The 22449-nt window shown below is 43.8% G+C and overlaps 1 protein-coding gene across 4 annotated transcripts in view; it reads left to right on the top strand.

Annotated features, from left to right (window-relative positions):
* Window positions 1-22449, top strand: part of MYO5A (myosin VA) — a 200474-nt gene that overhangs the window by 65558 nt on the left and 112467 nt on the right. For all 4 annotated transcript variants that reach the window (XM_075532004.1, XM_075532003.1, XM_075532002.1 and 1 more), the window contains exons 2-4: window positions 11366-11476; window positions 17166-17337; window positions 19669-19813. In XM_075532004.1, coding sequence (XP_075388119.1) covers window positions 11366-11476; window positions 17166-17337; window positions 19669-19813 — 428 coding nt within the window. The remainder of the gene's footprint in view (window positions 1-11365; window positions 11477-17165; window positions 17338-19668; window positions 19814-22449) is intronic.

Below are 22449 nucleotides of genomic sequence, written 5' to 3'. Positions count from 1 at the left end.
ATGACTCTTACTTGCCCTTTGTGGTATGTAAATTTGCCCTCCCTTTGAAACAGTGGAACTGTTTAATTGAAACAGAATTTTCATTAGAATCAGCTCCATCTCTTGCATGTGCAGTCAGTCACCGAAAAGGCTCCAAGCCTTGTCTTGCACTAAAATCAAACCAAACATCATTACTGTTGAGTAAATCCTGACTCAGAGTGAGCCTCTAGGACAGAGCGGAGCTGTTTCGTAGGGTTCCCCAGGATATGACTCTCCACAGAAGCAGGCTACCTCATCTTTTTCCTATGGGGAGATGGTGGGCCTGAGGAGCATATCTTTTGGTGAGCAGCCAAACACATCGATCATTGCACCACCAAGTCTCCTCCCTTGCACTAAACCCAAACGAAATTAAACATACTGCCATCGAGGTGATTCTGTCCCCTACAGAAGCCGGGCAGGACATAGTGTGACCTGCCAGGGGCAGGTAACTTCATCTTTCTCCTGCAGAGCAACTGAGGCACTGGAGCCTGCAGTCTTGGGGCCAGAGCGCAACTCACTCACCACTAGAGCTCTGCAATGCTCGGCCACAGGGCGAAATCGGAACCATATGCAGCTGTTCTGACTTAAGTACACATTCAAGTGGAAGACGGACTTGGGAACATAGCTCATTTTCAACCCAGCGACTGCCAAGTTACCCTGTGGTTTGGTATAATGGGGGGAAAGTGGTATTGAGTGCACCCAAAGCTATAACGTTCAGTGTTGCAGATTCTCAATGGAATATGAAAAAATGGGGCAGGATGGGGAGACAGATTATATAATCCATTGCAATATGGCCATCAGAATTAGTTATGAAATTCAGTGGTGTGTATCAGTAGTTTTTCATACCATTCTCCCATTCAATGAATATTTATGTGTGTATAGGAGGGAGCTTCAAAAATTTGTGGAAAAATTCCAGTATTTTTAAATTCTGTTTTCCTCCTCACAACTTTTTGAACCCTTCTTATATATGTGTATGCATGTGTGTGTACATATATCCTCATATAGGCCATATTTCATACTAAATTAAAAAATAAAATACCAGCAATGAAAAATTTCTAGATCTCCTAGTTTCTTGAGTAATTTTTGTTTCTTTCTTCCTGGGAAAAATAACTCATTCTTTTATTTTATAGTAGTGATTTCTGGATGTATTTTACCAAACAGCCCTGTGTTAGTCTGGATAGACTAGAGAAACAAATTCAGGGACACACATATGTGTATAAGAAAGAGTTTTATATACAAGAGCAATTGAACATTGAGAAAACATCCCAGCCCAGCCCAGATCAAGCCCATAAGTCTGATATTAGACCATATGTCCGATACCAATCTATATAGTCCTCTTCAGACTCACGAAACACATTCAATGATGCCGAATGTAGAAGATCACAGGCCAGTGGGTGGAAAGTCTTTGGATCCAGTGGCATTGGAAGCATCTCAGCACTGGCAGTCTCTGGCTTCAGAGGTCTGGTGGCCTCAGGGTAGGTTCATGTGGCTTCTCCAACTTAGGGCACTAGGCAGTTCCATGTGTCTGTCAGCTGCAGTGTGTCCCAGGGAGTGGCACAGAGTCTCCCACCTCCAAGGAGGGAAAATCAGGATGTCCCAGAATCCTCAGGAGAAGGCCATGCCCACACAGAGGCCTATGATCCACCCCTACACTCTTGATCCTTAAATTGGCAATTATGTAACCAGCACAACCCCCATCAGTGTTACATGAACGATTGAGTTGCCATGTGGAGTATCACTGTTAATGTCAGGGTTCAGGGGACTGGGTATGGATGATGATGATTTAGGGTTTCACAGCCCAGAGGGGGATACCTGGGTTTTATAATAGGCTCACTTAAGTTGTCCATCAAGCATTTAGTTTTGCACACATTCGCAGTGCAACTTCAGAAAGGCAAGCCTGGCCGATTGTGTGCTGTGAAGTTGACGATGAGTAAGAGGAAGATGTACTCACAGGCTGATGAAACCCAATGTGTGTGTGTGTGTGTGTGTGTGTGTGTGTGTGTGTGTGTGTGGTGATGGTGGTGGGGAAGGGGGTTTGGAAGGAGTCACGCAGTCAGATTTGTTAGGATTCAGAGGCTTACTCTCCAAGGGCTGTCAGGCTTGTTCCCAGAGTTTGTGACACATCGGAAACAACAGCTTGTGGTGCTGACAACTCAGAAAGACACGTGGGCAAACCCTCTGGTGAGCCCACCTGCATTATTGGAGCACCTCTGCGCTGGGATGCCAAAAGAAAAACATGCCAGGTGCCCCCATATGCAGGTAGGGACAGGTGCAAGGCCTGCCCTGGGCTGGCTCTCCTCTGTGGCAGGGTCTCCCAGGGGTCTCTGTCAGAATTGACCCATCACTGCCAAAGAGACTTCATTAAATTCTATCAAGGACAGATGGCTTGTGTTTTCCTTGCAAGCCTGCTAAGCCATTTGAATATGCACCAACGTTGTTCTCCCGGATTTTAACTGGGGCTGTAAGACCCAGCCAATCGCTGTTTTGTTCTTGCTCTCATTTCTAATCAAGTGATTCATTCAGGTTGTCACAGATCTCTGATGGGTGTTTACATGTTAACGGGATCTATTTTAAGCCTTTCTCTTTTCTTCATCTCTAAAGTGGTGTCTTCTGCTTGAATCACAGTAACCTCAGCTCTCAAGCCTTTGTTTCTCCGTCTCCTCCCAGCTCCTGTATTCATGTCCACTCTCCCTTTGCCTGTTCCTTCATGAAGCCATCTTCCCCCACTCTCTGACTCACGCCCAACCTCCACCAGGCTCGGTATCCCTAAACACCGATGCAACACCAGGGAGAATTCTGAGCTAAACCAGGGAAGTTTCCTTTACCGCTCATTCAGATTCTTGCCTTGTTTCCCAGGACCCACCTCTGCCTTAAGTAAAATCCACACATGCATGGCGAACCTTGGTGGGAATTCAACGATGGTTTATGGAGTGTATGCTCTAATGCGGGATGTGGGTAGAGCCATGTTGTTGGGTGCCGTTGGGTCAATTCCGATTCACAGCAACCCCATGTGGCAGAGTAGAACTGTCCCGTAGGGTTTTCTTGACTGTAACCTTTCTGGAAACAAGTTACCAGGGCTTTCTCCCACAGAGCTGCTTGGTGAGTTAAACCGCGGACTTTTGGGTCCGTAACCAACTCTTACTTGTTGCAGTACCAGGCTCCCTTAGGTCAGAGCCATCCATACGTGAAACGATGCCCGAGGTTAACAGGTGATGCACTAGAGGAGCTCTCACAGGACAACAAGGGCCGAGGACTAGAGCCCTGCTGGCACCGTCGGGGGAACAGCGGATGGCTAGTCGCTAGGTTAGCAGTTCAAACCCAACAGCTGCTCCCAGGGGGAAAGAGGAGGTTCTCTGCATCCATAAAGATTGATAGCCTCGTCAAAGGGATCAGGCATCATCAGAACAAAAAAATCTTACCATAGTGAATGAGGGAGGAAGTGCAGAGTGGAGACCCAAAGCCCATTTGTCGGCCACAGGAGATCCCCTTACAGAAGGGTCTCAGGGAGGAGACGAGCCAGTCAGGGTGCGATGTAGCAACGATGAAACATACAACTTTCCTCTAGTTCCTAAATACTTCTTCCTCCCCCACTGTCATGATTCCAATTCTACCTTGCAAGTCTGGCTAGACCAGATGATGTACACTAGTACAGATAGGAACTGGAAACACAGGGAATCCAGGCTGGATGATCCCTTCAGGATCAGTGGTGTGAGTGGCAATACTGGGAGGGCAGAGGGAGGGTGGGTTGGAAAGGGGGAACCGATTACAAGGATCTGCATGTGACCTCCTCCCTTGGGGAATGGACAACAGAAAAGTGAGTGAAGGGAGATGTCAGACGGGGCAAGATATGACAAAATAATAATTTATAAATTATCAAGAGTTCATGAAGGAGGGAGGAGTAGGGAGGGAGGGGACAAATGAGGACCTGATGCCAGGGGCTTAAGTGGAGAGCAAATGCTTTGAGAACAATGAAAGCAATGAATGTACAAATGTGCTTTACACAAGTGATGTATGTATGGATTGTGATAAGAGTTGTATGAGCCCCTAATTAAAAAAAAAGATTGATAGCCTCTGACCATCCCCAGAGGATCACTATGAGTTGTAATCGACTCACAGAGCATGGGTAAGAGGAGAGTCGTGTGAGTGGAAAGGAGAAGCTGGGGGGTGATGGGGGGGGAGAATGGCGGGAAAGCACGACCTGCTATGAGCGAATCGTGATAGAGCTGAGCTGTCAGATGTTGGGGGGTTGGGTTTAGTCTGGTTTGTTTTGGCCAGGGTTCTATTTTGCCAATGGCTTCCAAATCAGCTTGTGGGCATGTGCCCACCTCTGCGCTTCCCTCTGTCCTCATTCATCTTCATGAGCTGGGCAGACCTGTTTCTGACCTCTGCCCGACTCTTGCTGCTGTCTCCCAGTTCTGCGTTTCTCACGTGATCAGGGGCCTTTCCCGCGTGGCTCCCTTCCCACTGTGTTCACACTGTATGTGGCCGGACAGGTTTAATCCTAGTCCTCAGGGCTGCCTGTGTCTGTGCACTGGGCCCCGGGGGAAGAGTGGGAGACAGGGTAGGCAGTGACCGTGGCAGTAGGAAGGGGCGCCGCAGGGCTGAGATTCCGCTGTGTGAGCACCTCATGTATGCAGTCCCAATTGACCCAGTTCGCAGTATTGTTTCTGCAGAGGCTCCGATCTTATAGAACGACAGAAAGCCGGTGATAATTATAGACTGATTTGTGACCTGTTTCTCCTTGGATACTTTCCCAAGAGGTAGAGATGAATGAAATAAGGTAGACGGGAAGTTGGCTATCCAGGTGGTGTTTAGACGTCTTGCTCCTGGTGAGGGTGAACGCCGTAAGTCCTCTGCACTAACCTGAACGTGCTGTTAACATCTAGCTTGGGGAAATCTGGCTTTTGGAAAAGTACCTACTCATCGTCTATTTCCAAAATCCTTGTGAAAAATCCATGCTGGAGTTTGCTAGGGACACAGAAGCTTCCTCTAGATTTAGGTTAACTCTTTCGTGTTGAGTGGTACAAATAGGTATGAGGCTTTCCCCTACAAGTAGTCCGAGCTGGTGTCACGATGGGCACTTGAGGGGCTGAGTTAAAGCAGGAGGCAGTTTCTTGGCCATGTAGCGCTGTGGTGAGAAGTTCTTGCATGAGGTGGTGACTCCCAGAGGAGGGTTTTGGGTGTGACCTTTGTTGTTTTGAGCTTCTGTACACTGAGCTAAATCTGTTGACAGTTGTCTGTGTGTGACCGGGAAAGCAGAGGTTGAGGACCAGGGAAGGCTCAAGAGGGTATTTGTTCCTGCCTCCTACCACCCATCCTTCCACCAGAGTCGGGTCACATGGGTTCCACCTACTGCTTTCCACAAATCCATTCCAAATTCAAACACACTGACTCTGCACGCAGTCAGTCACCGAATAAACAGTCTACCTGTGAAACAGACAAACCAAAACTAATGTGCTAGAGACTCCATGTGTAAGCACAAAATCAGTCCCGCTTGGGCCCATTTTCCTTTTAGAATGTCACCATCCTTTAGAGCAACAGGTCCTTCCTTGACTCTTGGTCTTCCATATGACGTGTCCATGGTGGAACCGGCTTAGCTTCCCTAGACAAAGTCACAAAGACACTAGCTTTGTACGGTCAGCGTTGGAGAGGGAACAGTGGGTACCTAGAAGTGTGAATGCCTGACTAAGAGTTCACTAGTGTGTTACAAGTATTGCTCACTTTATGTTTATAGGCTGTATACTTGGGGGAAAAGTAGACAGATTTCAGTAATCGGATGATTAACCATTTCTTTATAGAAAACAGAGAGTAGCAACCCCACTTGTACTTATATACTGTTTTATGTTTTGCACAGTGCCTCTTAGGTAACTTCTTGAGCTACGCTTCATAAGCGTGAGCCAGACTTAATGAGCATTTCTGTCACCCCGTTTGCAGCCACCTGAAGTAAAGGGAAAAGTCAGGCACTTTTCATGAGGCTCATAATAAAGGACACGTAAAGTTTGTATCAATCCATCTTGTCAAAGAACTTCCTCTTTTTCACTGCCCTCTGCCAAGTGTGACTTCCTTCCCCAGGGACTGGTCTCTCCTGACAACATGCCCAAAGTATGTGAGATGACTTCTCTCCATCATTGCCTCTAAGGAGCGTTCTGGCTGTACATCTTTTGGCAGGCTAGAGTTCTGTAAATATTCTTTGCCAGCACTGTAATTCAAATGCATTGACTCTTCTTGGGTCTTCTTTATTCAATGTTCACCTTTCACCTGCATAGGAGGCAATTGAAAATATCATACTTGAGCAATGTAGCTGAAAGGAATTATCGAAACCCAAATGAAGGCCAAACATGACAGTGGGACAAGAAGAAAGTAAAAGGAAATAGAGGAAAGGACTAGTGGTCTAAATACAGGCATGTACATATGTAAATATATTTATATATAATGTTAGGGAAATAGATCTATGTACATATATTTATATCTTAAGTATTAAGGTAACAGACAGACATTGGGCCTCTCTCTACTCAAATACTCTCTCAATGCAAGAACACTTTGTTCTAATTAAATTGGCATTCTGTGATGCTCACACATGGAATCGCTGAAGACAAAATGGGTGCATAACCAAATGTGGTGAAGAAAGCTGATGGTGCCCGACTATCAAAAGTTATTGCATTTGGGGTTTTAAAGGCTTGAAGATAAACAAGTGGTCATCTAACTGAGAAGTAACAAAGCCTACATGGAAGAAGCACACCAGCCTGTGTGATCATGAGGTGTCCACGGGATCAGGTATTAGGCATCTAAGACCCAGAACAAAATCATACCAATGTGAATGGGGTAGGATGGGGTGGGGGCGCAGAGTGGAGACTCAAAACCCATCAATAGACAATTGGACATCCCCTTACAGAAGGCTCACAAGGAAGTGATGAGACAGTCAGGGTGCAGTATAGCACCAATGAAACATACAACTTTCCTCTATTTCTTTAATGCTACTTCCCACCCATTATCATGACCCCAATTCTACCTTAAAAATCCGGCTAGACCAGAGCTTGTACACTGGTCCAGATAAGAGCTCAAAACACAAGGAATCTAGGACAGATAAACCCCTCAGGACCAATAATGAGAGTAGTGATACCAGGAGGGTAAAGGGAAGGTGAGGGGAGAAAGGGGGAACCAACCGATCACAATGATCTACATATAACCCCCCTCCCAGGGGAACAGACAACTTAAAAGTAGGTGGAGACAGCGGTTGGTGTAATAAATGAAAAAATAATAATTTATAAATTATCAAGGGTTCCTTGAGGGAAGGGGTGAGGGGGAAATTAACTGATACCAAGGGCTCAAGTAGAAAGAAAATGTTTTGAAAATGATGGTGGCAACATATGTACAAATGTGCTTGACACAATGGATGGATGTATGGATTGTGGTAAGAGCTGTAAGAACCCCCAATAAAATGAAGAAAAATATAACAATAATAATAAAACACTGAAAAAGATACCATGTTTGAATCAGGCAGACCTTGGTCGTTAAAGCAGCATCCTTGCTTTTCAATACCCTAAAGAGGTCCTTTTCCGCAGATTGGCCCAATGCGAGGCATCATTTGGTCTGTTTCCACAAGCACCGATTGTGTATACAAGCAAGATAAAATCCTTTGCAGTTTCAACTTTTTCTCTGTCTACCATGTGACCTACTGGTCCAGTTGTGAGAATTTTGGTTTTCTTTACATTGAGTTGTCATCCATACCGAAACCCTAAATCCTCTGTCTTCATCAACAAGTGGTCGAAGTTTTCCTCGTTTCAAGCAAGCGAGGATGCGTCATCTGCAACAGGTTGCTAAAAAGAACATCCCCCAATCCTGATAAACAATATTTGCTCGCCTACAGGTTGAATAAATATGAGGATGCAACCCTGACACACACCTGTCCCTTTTCTGTTAACCCAACAGTGAGGTGTGTGGAGTTACCTTTTCTCATGGCTATCCATGGTTCGTTACGGTCCACACAGCCGAATGCCTTAGCATCGTCAATGAAACACAAGGAAACATCTTTCCGGTATTCTGCAATAGAGAAAGCGAGATCATAAAATTAGTAAACAAGCAGCAGCAATTAACTACAGAGACTAATGAGAGTTCTAAAGAAAACAATGCACAGGAAGGCGGGTAGTAGATGGGCCTTTCTGAAGAGGTTATATTGTAACTAAAAGCTAAATGATTGGAGGAGGCAGGCACAGCAAGATCTAGGCAAAGCACATTGCAGGCTGAGGGACAGACAGCTGCGAAGGCTATGGGGCTGAACAAACCCAGGCTCCTGCAGCGCCGAGACAAGGTCTGTGTTTCTGTTAGATGGGAGTAAGAAGACTCCTAATGACATTCGTCTATGATTGCCATGTCAAATTGCCCTACTTAAAAATAATCCTTTATTTTACAAGCTGATGGTGATGTTAGGCAGTACTCACTGGTTTGGGTTACCTCTTTGCTTGTCCAGACAGAAGTTACTACATCTATGTCAGTGTTCAAGAAGTTGTTGTTGTTGTTAATTTAGGAGCCATGAATCCCTTAGTTGGGAAAAGACTGCCCCGCCCCACAGCTGCTTTCCAACATGAAGCCTGAACATGCCTGTCGGGAAAGGGATAGCGTAGTACACAGGGTAGTGGCCCGTTGAAATGTTTGTCTTACAGGAAATACATTTTACTTAAGCCTCAGAACTTCTTGGTCTTTGGCCTTGATTTTCCCTTTGGCATGTTTTCAGCTTCTAGGACCTGGTTGGGCCCAGTACTTAGACCACCCATTCCATCATCCCAGTTGGTCAGGAAGTGGCCCCATAGATCGCCTACCCACATCCCAGCGTTCCTTAAACTTAGCTCCAACTAAGTTAGCGCCCTGGTCATTATTAAACGTGGAACCTAGAGCTGAGTTTATGTGAAATGAAGACACAAATGCAGGCCCAGGACCACGCCCTGTGTGGTCAACGCCATAGCAGCTGTTCTTAAAAGTCAGGTTAGCAGTTCGAGAGCACCATCCGCTCCTCAGGAGAAAGGTGAGGGCTTCTATTCCCGTCGAGAGCCTGTCCAGGAAACACAAAGGTCTGCCTTGTCCTGTAAGGTCTCCGTGAGTTGGAGTTGACGATGGCGAGGAGAGTCAGCACACCAGGAGGGGCCTCATAAAACTCCTTTTGGGTGCAGTGTTTGAAGAATTCATGCGCATCGATATAGCTTGTTCCTTTCTATCAAATCCAATCATACAAGCAACTGGCTTAAATCTAGAATGCCTCGTTGGGGCTTTGTGAACCTCTGATAGCGGCCCTGCTTCCTTCATGGTGTCTAGGCCACAAGAGGCAAGCTTATTGCTGGCCAAATGTCTGTCGTTTCCCCCCCCACCCCCGCCTCCGCCCCATTTTCCACTCAGCTTTGCAAAAGCAATGAAAGCAAACAACAAAATAGGCTAACAATGCTTTTCCCAATTAAAAAAAAAAGAGAGAGCAAGCATTGGGACATTTCTTGCAAAGAAAATCCCAAATGCCTGGTACATTAAGCCAGCTGCAGCTTCCCTCTCCACGATGGCTCCTGAGGGACAGCTGAGATGTCACAGAATGAAAGCCACAAGGACAATTCAAACTGCAAACCCTGATGTAAAAAATGACCTTCCTGTGGAAACGGGCCAAACCGCTGTACCAGAGCTTCCCAGTCATGTTTGCCAGCGGGTCCATGAAAGGCCATGTTGAGTGGAGAGAGAGATCTTATATGTTAACCCTGTGTTAGGCAGGGTTCTCTAGAGAAACGAAACCAGGCCACTTACGACTATTTATATACATCTATCTATCTATATCTGTATCTATATATAGGTTTAAACAGCAAGAAGGGATATAACAGCTAATTAGTCCACACAGCAGTACAGAGGGTTCAGTTCAACTCACTTCCATGGAACAGTTATATACTGGAAGTCCTTCAACTCATGTGGGCTGCCGGGTCCAAGGTCAAGGGAGCAGACAGCAGCATCCTCCCTGGGGCAAGGCAAGCAGAGTCTGCCCACAGGCAGCAAGCATCAGGTTGGTCACCAACAGTCAATAGCTCGGGAGCTTAGCAAAGCAGGCCCAGAAGGGATATCGAACACAAGCAATGCAAGGCGACAGGATCCACCAGGCTCAAGCTCAAGTGATGTACGCATAAGCAGCTTGGTGGAGCAGGTTTCAAAAGAGCCTCAAGTTCTAGCAACATGATCTATGGTTGCCCTGGCCCACAGGTAGTGTAGATCACAGGTTGAGGCAGAGAACTAACTAAAGCAGCAGCATGCATGCTCCAATCACCAGAGAGCAAGAGAGAACGGGGTGGGCCTTGCAGAGCCATTTATCTCTTTGCCATCCAATCAAACTGTGACCTGATTAATCACACATGTTCCTATTGGCCAGGTTGGCACAATAAGCCCATCACAGTCTGCCCCTTGCCAACTATATTGTGTTAGTCTGAGTTGACTAGAGAAACAAATCCAAAGATATTCATAGGTGTATAAGAAAGAGCTTTTTAAAAAAATAATTTTATTAGGGGCTCATCACAACTCTTATCACAATCCATACATAAATCAATTGTGCAAAGCACATTTGTACATTCATTGGCCTCATCATTCTCAAAAAAAGAAAGAGCTTTATGTAAAAGGGCAATTGTATATTGAGAAAACAACCCAGCCCAGTCCAGATCAAGTCCTTAATTAAGTCCAATATTAGCTCATATGCCCCATACCAGTCTATAAAGACCTCTTCAGACTCACACAACGCATGCAATGACGCTGAATGCAGGAAGATCACAGGCCAGTGGGTGGAAAGTCTTGTGGATCTAACGGCGTGGAAGCATCTCAGCGCTGGCAGGGGTCTCCACGTGGCGCTTCCAGCTCCAGGGCTCTGGCTCCATCAGCGTAGCTCCACGTGGCAGGTCAACTGGAATGTCTCAACAGCTGGGTCTGGCTTCCAATGAGCTGTTTATTTTCATTGTCCCTCCAAAATGAGATCATCAAGCTGCAACCTGATTGACAGGCTAGACTCCACCTCTGCTCAAATTGACAGGAGATTATGTAACTGCCACATTACCTTTTTTTTCCCTCACCTCTAATGACATTTTCGGGTGGCATTTACTATATAGAGCAGAGTCAAGCTTTAGTTCTTTGCGTATTGCTTCATGGCACATTTTCTATATCCCTGAGGCATGAAGTTGCTATTGGGGCTAAGATATTTTTCTTATACTAATATAAAAATTAAATTTCAGACTGGCCCAGATTTCTTTGTCACAGATGTAATGATAGCTCAATTCATGCTGTATGGTATCTATCAGTCTAAAGCCATGGATTCACTAATTCCCATTTCCTTTTTGTCTTTTAGCTTGCCAGAGTGTGGATCCCTGATCCTGAAGAAGTTTGGAAGTCAGCAGAGCTGCTCAGAGATTACAAACCGGGAGATAAAGTCCTCCTGCTTCACCTCGAGGAAGGAAAGGTAAGAATTTTGCTTTCCCTTCTTTTTTGGGATAAAGTGATGGCAGTTCAAAAGTGTAAGTTGACTGTGACATACTTGACCTCAATTGGAAGTTACATTTTAAGCCAAACGCAGGTACCGTATATACTTGTGTAGAAGCTGAGTTTTTCAGCACATTTTTAATGCAGTGTTGGTGGTAAAATTAGGTGCTTTGGCTGATAGTCGGGCTGGCTTATACTCGAGTATATATGGTATTTATATATGGTATATATATATATTTATGATGGTATTTTAATATATGGTATATTATGGCATTTATATATGGTACATATGGTATTTATTATGATATATACTTATGCTATTTTTATATGTGGTATATTATGGTATTTATATATAGTATATATGGTATTTATTATGATATATATTTATTTATTATAATATTTTATATGTGGTATATTATGGTATTTATATATGATATTTATTATGGTATATATATTTATTATGGTATTTTTATATGTGGTATATTATGGTATTTATAGATGGTATATACGGTATTTATTTGCTAACTTGATAAAAAATGGAAAGTTCCATTTTTCGTCCTAAGCGAGCTGCTGTTAACACAGGTCAGGGAAAATAGCAGATCCTCTACAAAGCCATGGTTTTGGGTTCAATTTTATTATGATTAAGATTAGATTCACATCTAATCCTCCCAGGGATATTCTGTGTTGACTGGAATTAAAGTGATGTGATATTACCCAAGAATACATTATCTAAGGCACCAGTTCAAGAGTTGCTATTTGTGGGAGACTAACTCTTGGTAGCTCCATGGTCAAACACGCTGCTAACGGAGAAGTCAGCAGTGTGAACCCACCAGATGCTCCGGGAGGAAAGACCTGCCCACCTGCTACCCCTAAGTGCATACAATAGTATCTAAGAGAGTGAAATACTCAGGACTAGATTTTTAAAAAAATCATTTTTATGGGGATTCGGTTCATACACCTCTTATCACAATCCATCCATCCATTGTGTCGAGCACATTTGTACATTCGTTGCCATCGTCTCCTCCCCGCGACCCTTCCGTAAGGGGATTCCCAGGACTAGATTTTGAAGAGTGCTAAGTCTATTCTCTTGGGAAAGAAGAGCCTCTTCGATAAGTGGTGCTGCGAACCTTAGAGTTCAAATGCAGAAACATGAAGCAGGCTTCATGCCACGCACCACACACAAAATTAAGGTTGAAACTAGATTAAGGAATTTAACATGCAAACAAAACCCCCAACATTCTCCGAAGAACACGCTGTGCGAGCCGTGTTGTCAGGTGTACTTTTCAACACTGGATTATCCAGTGCAAAACAAAAGTAAAAAGCTCAAAAATAGGAAACAAATTAATGAGACCTCATCAAATTTTAACACTTTTGTTTATCAAAAGACCCTATTACAAACGCTGTGAAAAGACAAGCTAACGATTGGGAGAATATCTTTGGAAATCATATAATAAATGTGTGTGTGTGTATATAAAGCTTCAACATCTGAACAACTAAGAGCCAAATAAATATAAAGGGGCAAAGGACTTGAATGGACAATCCAATAACCACTAAAATACACTCAAAGATGCTTATCATTATTAGTTATCAGAGAGACAAGAATCAAAATCATAGTGAGATACCTTCCCAGTCCCACCAGGACAGCTAAGATTTTTTGTTTAAAAAGGGAATAGGATAACTATTGGCAAGGAGGTGAAGTAATTGGAACCCTTATCAATTGTTATTAGGATTGCAAAGTGGTACAACTCTTGTGGAAAACAGTGTGGAGGGTTCTATAAAAATTGAAAATAGACCTACTGCCTGACTCAGAAATCCTACTCCTAGGTATATGCCAGGAAGTCTTGGAAACAGATTAAAAAATGGTTCTGTCCATGTAACATTGCACTGCAGGCAGAAGCAGCCTAAATGCCCATCAACAGATGAATGGATAAACAAGATGGGGCACAGACATAAAACGCAATACTACTTAGCCAGTGGGAGAATTGACGTCTCCATGCATGAAGTCACAATATGGATGGAGTTTGAAGGCATGTTAGTTGAAATACATTAATTTCAAACCCCACCAGTTCTGGGGGACAAAGCCTGGGCTTTCATAAAGAGTCCCAGTCGTAGGCTATCGACTGGCCGTGAACCATACTTGACCTCCCTTATGCATACCTCACAAGCACCACTTTGAAGGAGGAGACCTCGTTGTCTGGGGTCACTCCTTCAAGAGGGGGGAGATGGGAGAAAGCTATCTTCTTGAGGCTCGACAACATCGAGACAACCTGGGACCAATCAGTGGGCCCCGCGACAGAAATAGAAAGAGAACCTTGCTGGAAAATTAAGATAAGACCAGGGGAGGGGAGCATCTACATTTTGGAGGAGGCACTGATCATTTTGTTGGTGAGTATGGTGTGTTGATTGGCGAGAAGTAACCTCACACAGCGAAGGGATGCTAAACGATTGTAGGGAACCGAGGGGCAATAGACCTGATTTTATGTTCCTAAGTAGACACTACGAATATGTTTATACCCAGCCCTCAATGAACCAGGCCATGGACTAAGCACCATGAATATTGTGGAAGCTGGCCTTGCAGGCAGCATGGCATCCCCCCAGCTACACCAGAAGAACTTACCATAGAGGCCCTGCTGAATGAACTGAGCCCTGCCTTGAGCTGCCTGCACCCTTGGGCTGAGGATTGAGTACGCGGATGGGAGAGGAAGCAGAGTGGCCACCTTGGGGTTGTGGAAGGTGGTTATTGGACCAGAGGGGGCCCCTCCGGCTTGGTGGGTGACCAGTGGAAAGGGCCCCAGACTCACCATATATTTAGTACCTCGATGCTTCCACCTCTCGCCCCTCCCCCCCCCCGAAGTGATATGACAGGATTTGATCTATGGTGCTGGGATCTGCGCTTGGACAAATTGACCCAGGGAACTTCCCCCTGGCACCGATCCCCCTGCTTAGGGTAACTAGAGCCCCGTTGAATGGAAGCTCAAACTGTGCAGGGCAACAACTCATGGGTGACACTGTACTCGCACCCTCCTCATACTGACAGTGTCCAGGGTGATGAGTTCTCGGGAACACTGGTGACAGTGTCAGTGCAATTGCTTTCGACCCCAAGGGGAGGATTGACAGTGTTTTCCTTCCAAGTTTCTATGGCTTTTTGTTTTCCTGCCGTAAGCACGTTTGTTTGTTTGCTGGTTGGTTTGTTGTTATTGTTGGTGTAGCGGGTCTTCTGGGGTTGTGATTTTTGTCATAATATGACTGCCAAAATAAACCCGAGTTGTGCACGTCCCTTGGACAAGCAGGTGGATTCTGGGCTCCAACACAGTTAGTTCCAATCACACGGCCCTGCTTGCTACTCACCTTCATGAAATGATCACTGAAGATAAGGGTGCTACAGCAAAGGGTGGTGAAGAAAGCAGATGGTGCCCGGCTATCAATCGCAATAGTGCCTGGGGTATTAAAAGCTTATATTCAAACAAGCAGCCGTCTAAGTGAGAACTCAACCAAGTCCACATGGAAGATGCACACCAACTTGTGCGATCCAAGGAACACAATAACAAAATTCAAATATGACGAAGCGAAAAGTATCAGAGCTTAAATTGTGAACACCCCATTTTTAGAAGACGATGGAGGACAGTGGGAGCCCAAAACCCATCTGCAGAGTATCTAGTCAGATTAAGCCTCTGGCAGATCCCCTCTAGCCGCAGACAAGAGTGTCACAGCTTTACTATCGGATAGAGATCATAGTAAACTTGATTAGGCTGGATCAAACTTGATACTTGGTCAGCTGATCCCCTCTTGACCCAACCTGAATTTGTTCTATGCACCAGTATTTCTATGACAAGAATTTCTGCCCTGGCTTTTAACATGTTGATGGTGGTCTTTTCTTTCTTATTCATTATTTGAATTTGTAGTTTTATCTTTATATTATTATTTTATCCTTCCACTTTTTAAAATTGTTTCTGTTGGGTTTCCCAGTTTGTGATGCACAGGAGTAGATACATGGAGATAATAATGGATTCGAGGGTTTTTAGGGAATATAGGGGTGTGGGGGAGATAAGAAGGGGATTTGGGGAACAAACAATGAGTATTTCCCAGTGTCACTGTGAGTCAGATTGACTCACTGCCAGTAGGTATATTGACTCACTCCAGTGGGAGAGGGGAGGGAGCACTAGAGCTGATTGTGATTACACAACTCATTTTAAAAGTGATTTAACCACGGAAGTATATGATATGTGAGTACATATCAAGAGAACCATGTAAAATAAAAGGAAGAAAAGAAAGACCATCCTTGATCAATGGTTACCACAGGTGAAGGGGAAAGAGTTGTTGGGTAGGGACATTGAATTTATGTCAATGGTGGTAGAAAAATTTGGGAAAGGAGATCAATAGTGGCTGTACAGCACAGAGAGTATAATCAGGGACACTGACTATACAAGTAGGAGTTGTGGAGTTGAAGAGTGCTTTGTTGTGTATATTTGCTACAATTAGAAAAAATAATAATTACATGAATAACAATGATTACAATGAAGAAAATGTTCTAGAACTGAATATGATGACAATTGTAAACTCTTCTTGATATGAATGAATTATTGAATTGTAGGGCCTGTGGATAAACTGCTAATAAAACTCTTTAAAGAAGAGTTACAGTCTCATATCACCATAGGAATAAAAAATTGCACTGCGTAAGCCTGCACTATAGATATGACAAAGCCGGCTTTCTCTCGACAGTATTGCTTTATAGAATTACTGTATTTGAGAGGAATCCGTCCTTTTAAATGAACATGGAGTATATTGTTCTTAGGGGATTATTTCAGTGGTATAGATAATAACCCTTTCATAAAACAAACAAACAAAAAGAGCTACCATCTCAGAGATCACAGGGGGCTCGCTATGACTCGGTGGCAGTAAATTTAGTCTCTTTTCATGTGTCCTAGATAATTTGTCCTGAATACATAGTGTGTGTATTTTTTTTCATGGTTGACGTTTGACATAAAACTGTATCCCTCTGGTTTTAAAGTGAATAATACTCATTATTTATTTATTTATTTAGTTATTTATTGAGACAGGTACCTCACGAAACTCTAATGAGAACTGTGGACTATATATTTTTAAGTCATATATACATTTGTTTGCATAATACACATAAACGTACATAATTCTTGGGAACCTTTGGCTTTCTCATGACAGAGGTGTTTCCAACTCCTTACTGAATTGTCACCACAAGCCTGGCAGCTGTTTTTATGATGCCCGTTTTATAGACGAGGGACTAGGGATTAAGGTTCAATAAAGTGCCCACGGCTGCATAGGAAGAAAGCTCCACTTTCAGGATTGGAAGCCAGGTTTATCCGATGCTAGAGCTACGCTCTGTCCACTCTCTTCCACTACTTCTTGCTAGTCAGAGGCGAAGAGAGAATTCAAAAGCATGTTGAGCTATACAGATCTAAAAGGTGAAAAAACGGTCTAGACTCTGACTTCTCAAATTATAATTACCGAATATTCACACAAGTTAATACATCATTTCTATACCGACTTTCTGTGGGATTGGAAGGGACCAGGAGCATAATCCTTTTAACGTCTGAGAAGTAAATCAGGAGCCATGCGCGATAGTGAACATGAATGGGCCTGCTTTGTGTTCAGTGCACTGATCTACCCTCACGCCGTGTCCTGTACCTCTCCAGGATTTGGAATACCGTCTAGACCCAAAGACCAAGGAGCTGCCTCACTTACGAAACCCTGACATCCTCGTGGGCGAGAATGACCTCACGGCCCTCAGCTATCTCCATGAGCCTGCTGTGCTGCACAATCTCAGAGTGCGCTTCATTGATTCCAAGCTGATTTATACTTACTGCGGTGAGTGGGCCTCGCCGCCTGCCAAAGCCTGTGGACGCTTTCCTCCGATGGCCGGGAGGGAGGCAGGCTATGGGCTGAGTGGTTTGCTCTTCAAGGTAGCAAAAAAAATTCAACAGTGTCGATCAGCCAAATTGCATTTTTATGTTGAGTCGATTTTCCCCTGAGTTTATTTGGCTGGGAATAAAATAGAACCTGGGTCTATTTTTTGGATTATTTTTCCCTCTACAGAAGCCATGTGCTGCGTTCAATGTCGTATTTACCCTTTATTTCCTCCTCTTACAAACACTACTGCCTGAAGCGTAAGACGCACAAGGTCTCAGCTTTGAGGCCGGTTCGGGAAGTTTGGTGTTGTTTTTCTTTCTCGGTTATTTAAAATCATGGCTATCCTGGCTCGATCCTGCCCTCCTGGGCCCTGCCTGTTGCAGCCTTAGTGGCCAGCGACCCAGCTCACGAGTGTTTGACTCGCTCTTAGAAATGAGGTGTGTCCATGTTTATACACGTGTGTTCCCTGGTTCACCCTGTATTTGCTTTCTCCTTTTCTCTCGTTTTCCTCGTAGCCTGTACTGTTGCCCTCTTCTTCTCTCCACGGACATCTCTTTGACCAGCCGCTCTTTTCCAAGGCACAGGTCTGAGACGCCCATCCATTTCTGGAATTTCCTTGCATTCCCTTCTATTTGAACAAACTCAGGACTCCTCTTCATTCGCCCTCTTGTTTTGGAACGAGACAGCCATCTGTTCTTTGTAAGAGAGTTGGCTTGCTTTATGTCCTTGATAGTGACTTGTTTGTCTCTACGAGCTCCGATGGCTTCTGTCTCCCATGTTTGTTGTCCTTCAGTTTAATTTTTTCTTGCCCACATATGTAGTTTTCCCAGTCGTACCTTCCCTGGTTGCTCTGTCTACAGTCCTAACCCATCTTCCTCTCCTTACTGATGATTTCAACTTGGCTGCCTCATTTTTTACTTTTTCTTACTACTATCTATGATATACATAAATATGTCCTATAGGAAGAGACTTCCAAAAGTTCATGGAAACACGGACTGAAAAGATAATAAAATTTTCCTGCAGATGTTTCCTGCAGATGTTTCATATGTAGTGTGTTTCATATGTAGTGTGTTTGTTTAAATCAATTATCTTGTTAGTGGTTTGAATTCTGCACGAGAACATAAGCTCCATCGATGCAAAGATCTGCCTTTTTAAATGTACTCTTGCAAACCCAGCATTTAGATGATACTTGACATGTAGTTATAACTCCGTCAGTACTTATCGAATGAACTGACTTATGAAATTAAGACATACTTAATGAAATATTTTTAGAAAAGAAAAAGTATAATAAGCCGCTATTTCTCTGTGCATGTAGCCAGGGTCTGTCGATGTAAAATTAGAATCAGTCGGTCGGTTGTGGTCTCATGTCTTCCTCTCACATGACAGTCAGTGTTCTTCAAAAGCTCTATCTTGATGGTAGCACAATGGATACAGCAACATGTTTTCTCCCACTCTCCCGTGATTCTAGGTTCCATGTGTTTCCGCTTGTCCCCTTTAAGACAGTATTATGAGAAACGTCTTTGTGCAGGAGCACAACCTCTGATATATGATTTAGATGCACGTATAGAAGTGCGAGTGCTGTACAGTCTATTTCACAGTCAAGACGTTGCCGTCGCTTTCGGCATTGGGAATGCCGTGGGTGAGGTGCTGGACTGCCGATGGCAACCTCGCTGATTTAAACCTGTCAGCCGCTCCAATGGCCGAAGCTGCGTCTATCTGTTCCCATAAAGATGGACAGTCTCAGAACCCCTACATGGGGTTGACCTAAGTCAGACCGTGGCAGCATGTGCAGTGGTCGTATTTCTGAATGGTGTCTTCGTTAGGACGAGGTATAATGGGAAGGAGTCACGTGTAGCAGAGTCTAAAGAGCTCCACAGAAAAAAAAAGATGTGACAGTTCATTTCTATAAAGATGAACAGCCTTGGAAATCTATGGGGGAAGTTTTACTCTGTCCGGTACGGTCAACATGAGCTGGACCCTACTTGGTGCAGTGGGTTTTGTTGTTGTTTGGGTTCAGGTACAATGGGTTCAGAGGCAAAGGCAATGGCATATTTTGTACTTAAACATAAAGTTTTGCTTGTTTAATAGTAATCGAAAGGAGGTTTTATGTTCGTCATGATGATCACTTTTCCAAATTTGATATTCCCGCCTGATCACCATTGATGTCAAGTGCTGATAAACAGGTCAGAAAGGGAGCAGTGAAATTACCGATGAATTTTTACAATATCAAGTTTCTTCAAAACATACCAAGGATAACATTGCTGGCTTTATGTGCTCTCCTCCCCCCAGGTATAGTTCTAGTAGCTATAAATCCTTATGAGCAGCTGCCTATTTATGGAGAAGATATTATCAATGCGTACAGTGGTCAGAACATGGGCGATATGGATCCACATATCTTTGCGGTAGCTGAAGAAGCATACAAGCAAATGGCCAGGTTGGTGACGCGTTGTTATTTGATGGTTCTTGTTAGCTGTCATAATTAATTTTTTTCACAGACATTTAAAAATGCAGTGCATGGCAACTTGAAAATCATTCCTGAATAAGCTTTGACCTGTTTATCTCAGAAGGCCAAGTTATATTTTAAAAGAACCTCACGTTTATAAAAGGACATACAGATTTGTTTTTTCTTAGTAGTCAGCTTTATTGACGTGGATTTTGCCTGCAAGTAAAAACTCTCATTTTAAATATACAGTTTGGTTTGTTTTAAAATGTGTACTCATCCATGTCACACCAACAGTCAAGGTGCGGCATACTTACATCACATTAGAAAGTTCCTTCATGTCCCTTGGTAATCAGTCCTCCCATCCCATGCTCCTCAGCTCCAGGCAACAGTAGAGGATATACAGTTTTAAAAACTGCCACGTTGGACCTCCACTCAAGTACTCCCTTAACACAAGAACACTTTGTTCTATTAACCTGGCATTCCATGATGCTCACCTTCCCGACACGATCACTGAAGACAATGGGTGCATAAGCAAATGTGGTGAAGAAAACTGATGGTGCCTGGCTATTAAAAGATACAGCGCCTGGGGTCTTAAAGGCTTGAAGATAAACAAGCGGCCATCTAGCTGAGGTGCAACAAATCCCACATGGAAGAAGCACACCAGCTTGTGTGATCACAAGGTGCCGAAGGGATCAGTTATCAGGCATCAGAGAACAAAAAATCATATCTTTGCATATATCTTTGCGAGTGGGGACCCAAAGCCCATTTTTGGCAACTGGACATCCCCTTACGGAAGGGTCATGGGTAGGAGATGCCAGTCAGGGTGCAGTGTAGCAACGATGAAACATACAACGTTCCTCTAGTTCCTAAATGCTTCTCATCCACTGATCCCAATTCTACTTTACAAACCTGGCTAGACCAGAGGATGTACACTGGTGCAGATAGGAACTGGAAACACAGGGAATCCAGGACGGATGATCCCTTCAGGACCAGTGGTGTGAGTGGCGATACTGGGAGGGTGGGAGGAGGGTGAGGTAGAAAGGGGTAACTGATTACAGGGATCTACATATAACCTCCTCCCTGGGGGATGGACAAGAGAAAAATGGGTGTAGGGAGATGTCGGACAGTGTAAGACATGACAAAATAATAATTTATAAATTATCAAGGGCTTGTGAGGGAGGGGAGAGCAGGGAGGGAGGGAGAAAATGAGGACCTGATACCAGGGGCTTAAGTGGAGAGCAAATGTTTTGAGAATGATGAGGGCAATGAATTTACAAATGTGCTTTACACATTGATGTATGTGTGGATTGTGATAAGAGCTGTATGAGCCCCCAATAAAATGATTAAAAAATGGAATCTCAGATTTGACAGATGTATTAAGTGTAATGGACAATACTTTGAAGGTTGTTTTGTAAAAAATAAATTAAATACATAGCTTTGAAAAGAAAAAAAATTAAATACATAGCTTTGAAAAATATTTCCGTTTTTTTGGGGGGTACTCCCTTGCGTGTGTATGTATTTATGTATATGTATATACACACATATACATACATACGGGCAGGCTTCAAAATGTTTGTAGAAAAATGGTTTTAAAAAATGATGGAATGTTTCCACAAGCTTTTTGAAACCCTCCACCCTGTGTGTGTGTGTGTGTGTGTGTACATTTCTCAAATATTTCCCTGTTATTTGTATTTTTATTTTAGGGTATTTTCTCTATGCAAATACATCCATCTTTGTTGATTCAGTGTCACAGTTAGGAAACCTTTCTCCAAGGCAAGAGAAAAATTCACCCGTTTTGTTCTTGTCCTCATTTTGCTGCATATTTTACATTTATGGCCCAGATCCGTTTGAAGTGTATTCTTTTGAATGATAAGTATGGATCTAAGTTTACTTTTTTCTTTCCAAATGGCTACCCAGCCATCCTGGGCGCACTCTTTATACAGCTACATCTGCCTGGGGCACTGTTTAATTGATGTGCTATTTGTTTGCATGATCTCAGGCCTGTTTCTAGGCGTCTTTTGTTTCTTCTCCCTACTCCCTGTGTCAGCGCCACACTCTTTTAGTTATGGTGTCTCTACAGCATGTTCAGGATCCCTGGTGGTGTAGTGGTTACGCCTTGGGCTGCTAACTCAAGGTTGACGGTGTGCAGCCACCAGCAGCTCGGCAGGAGAAAGGCGAGGCTTTTTGGTCTCAGAAATCCAGAATAAACCTCCACCCTGCCTGATAGGGTCCCTGTGAGTCAGAATCAACTGGATGGCAGCGAGTTTTAGCTTTTATAGTATGTTTAATGATATGATTAGACCCCCATTCAGTTATCTTCAGGAAGAATATTGTTGACAGAGAACAGCGATTGAAACCGTACACAAGACCTCGTGAATTTTACCTGAGTGAATCCGAGTTCCCTTCGAACGAGGGCTTGGAGTGGAGGAGTGGAATAGTCTGGCAGCTGCGGCAAGAAACGATTACATCTTGCCGCCCCCAAATGCATGGCCTGAATCTACGGCTGTGCAATGGTCAGTTACACTGAAAAGGAAGCAAATGAATCACAATATAGGGTGGCTTCGAAAAGCAAAGTCGAATATTAAAAAGAAATGGGCGATGATCTGGAGTTAGAGAGGCAAGAAGGA

This window comes from Tenrec ecaudatus, chromosome 14 (assembly GCF_050624435.1).
Source record: "Tenrec ecaudatus isolate mTenEca1 chromosome 14, mTenEca1.hap1, whole genome shotgun sequence".
Taxonomy (NCBI): Eukaryota; Metazoa; Chordata; class Mammalia; order Afrosoricida; family Tenrecidae; genus Tenrec; species Tenrec ecaudatus.
This window is presented reverse-complemented; position numbering and strand designations above follow the sequence as displayed.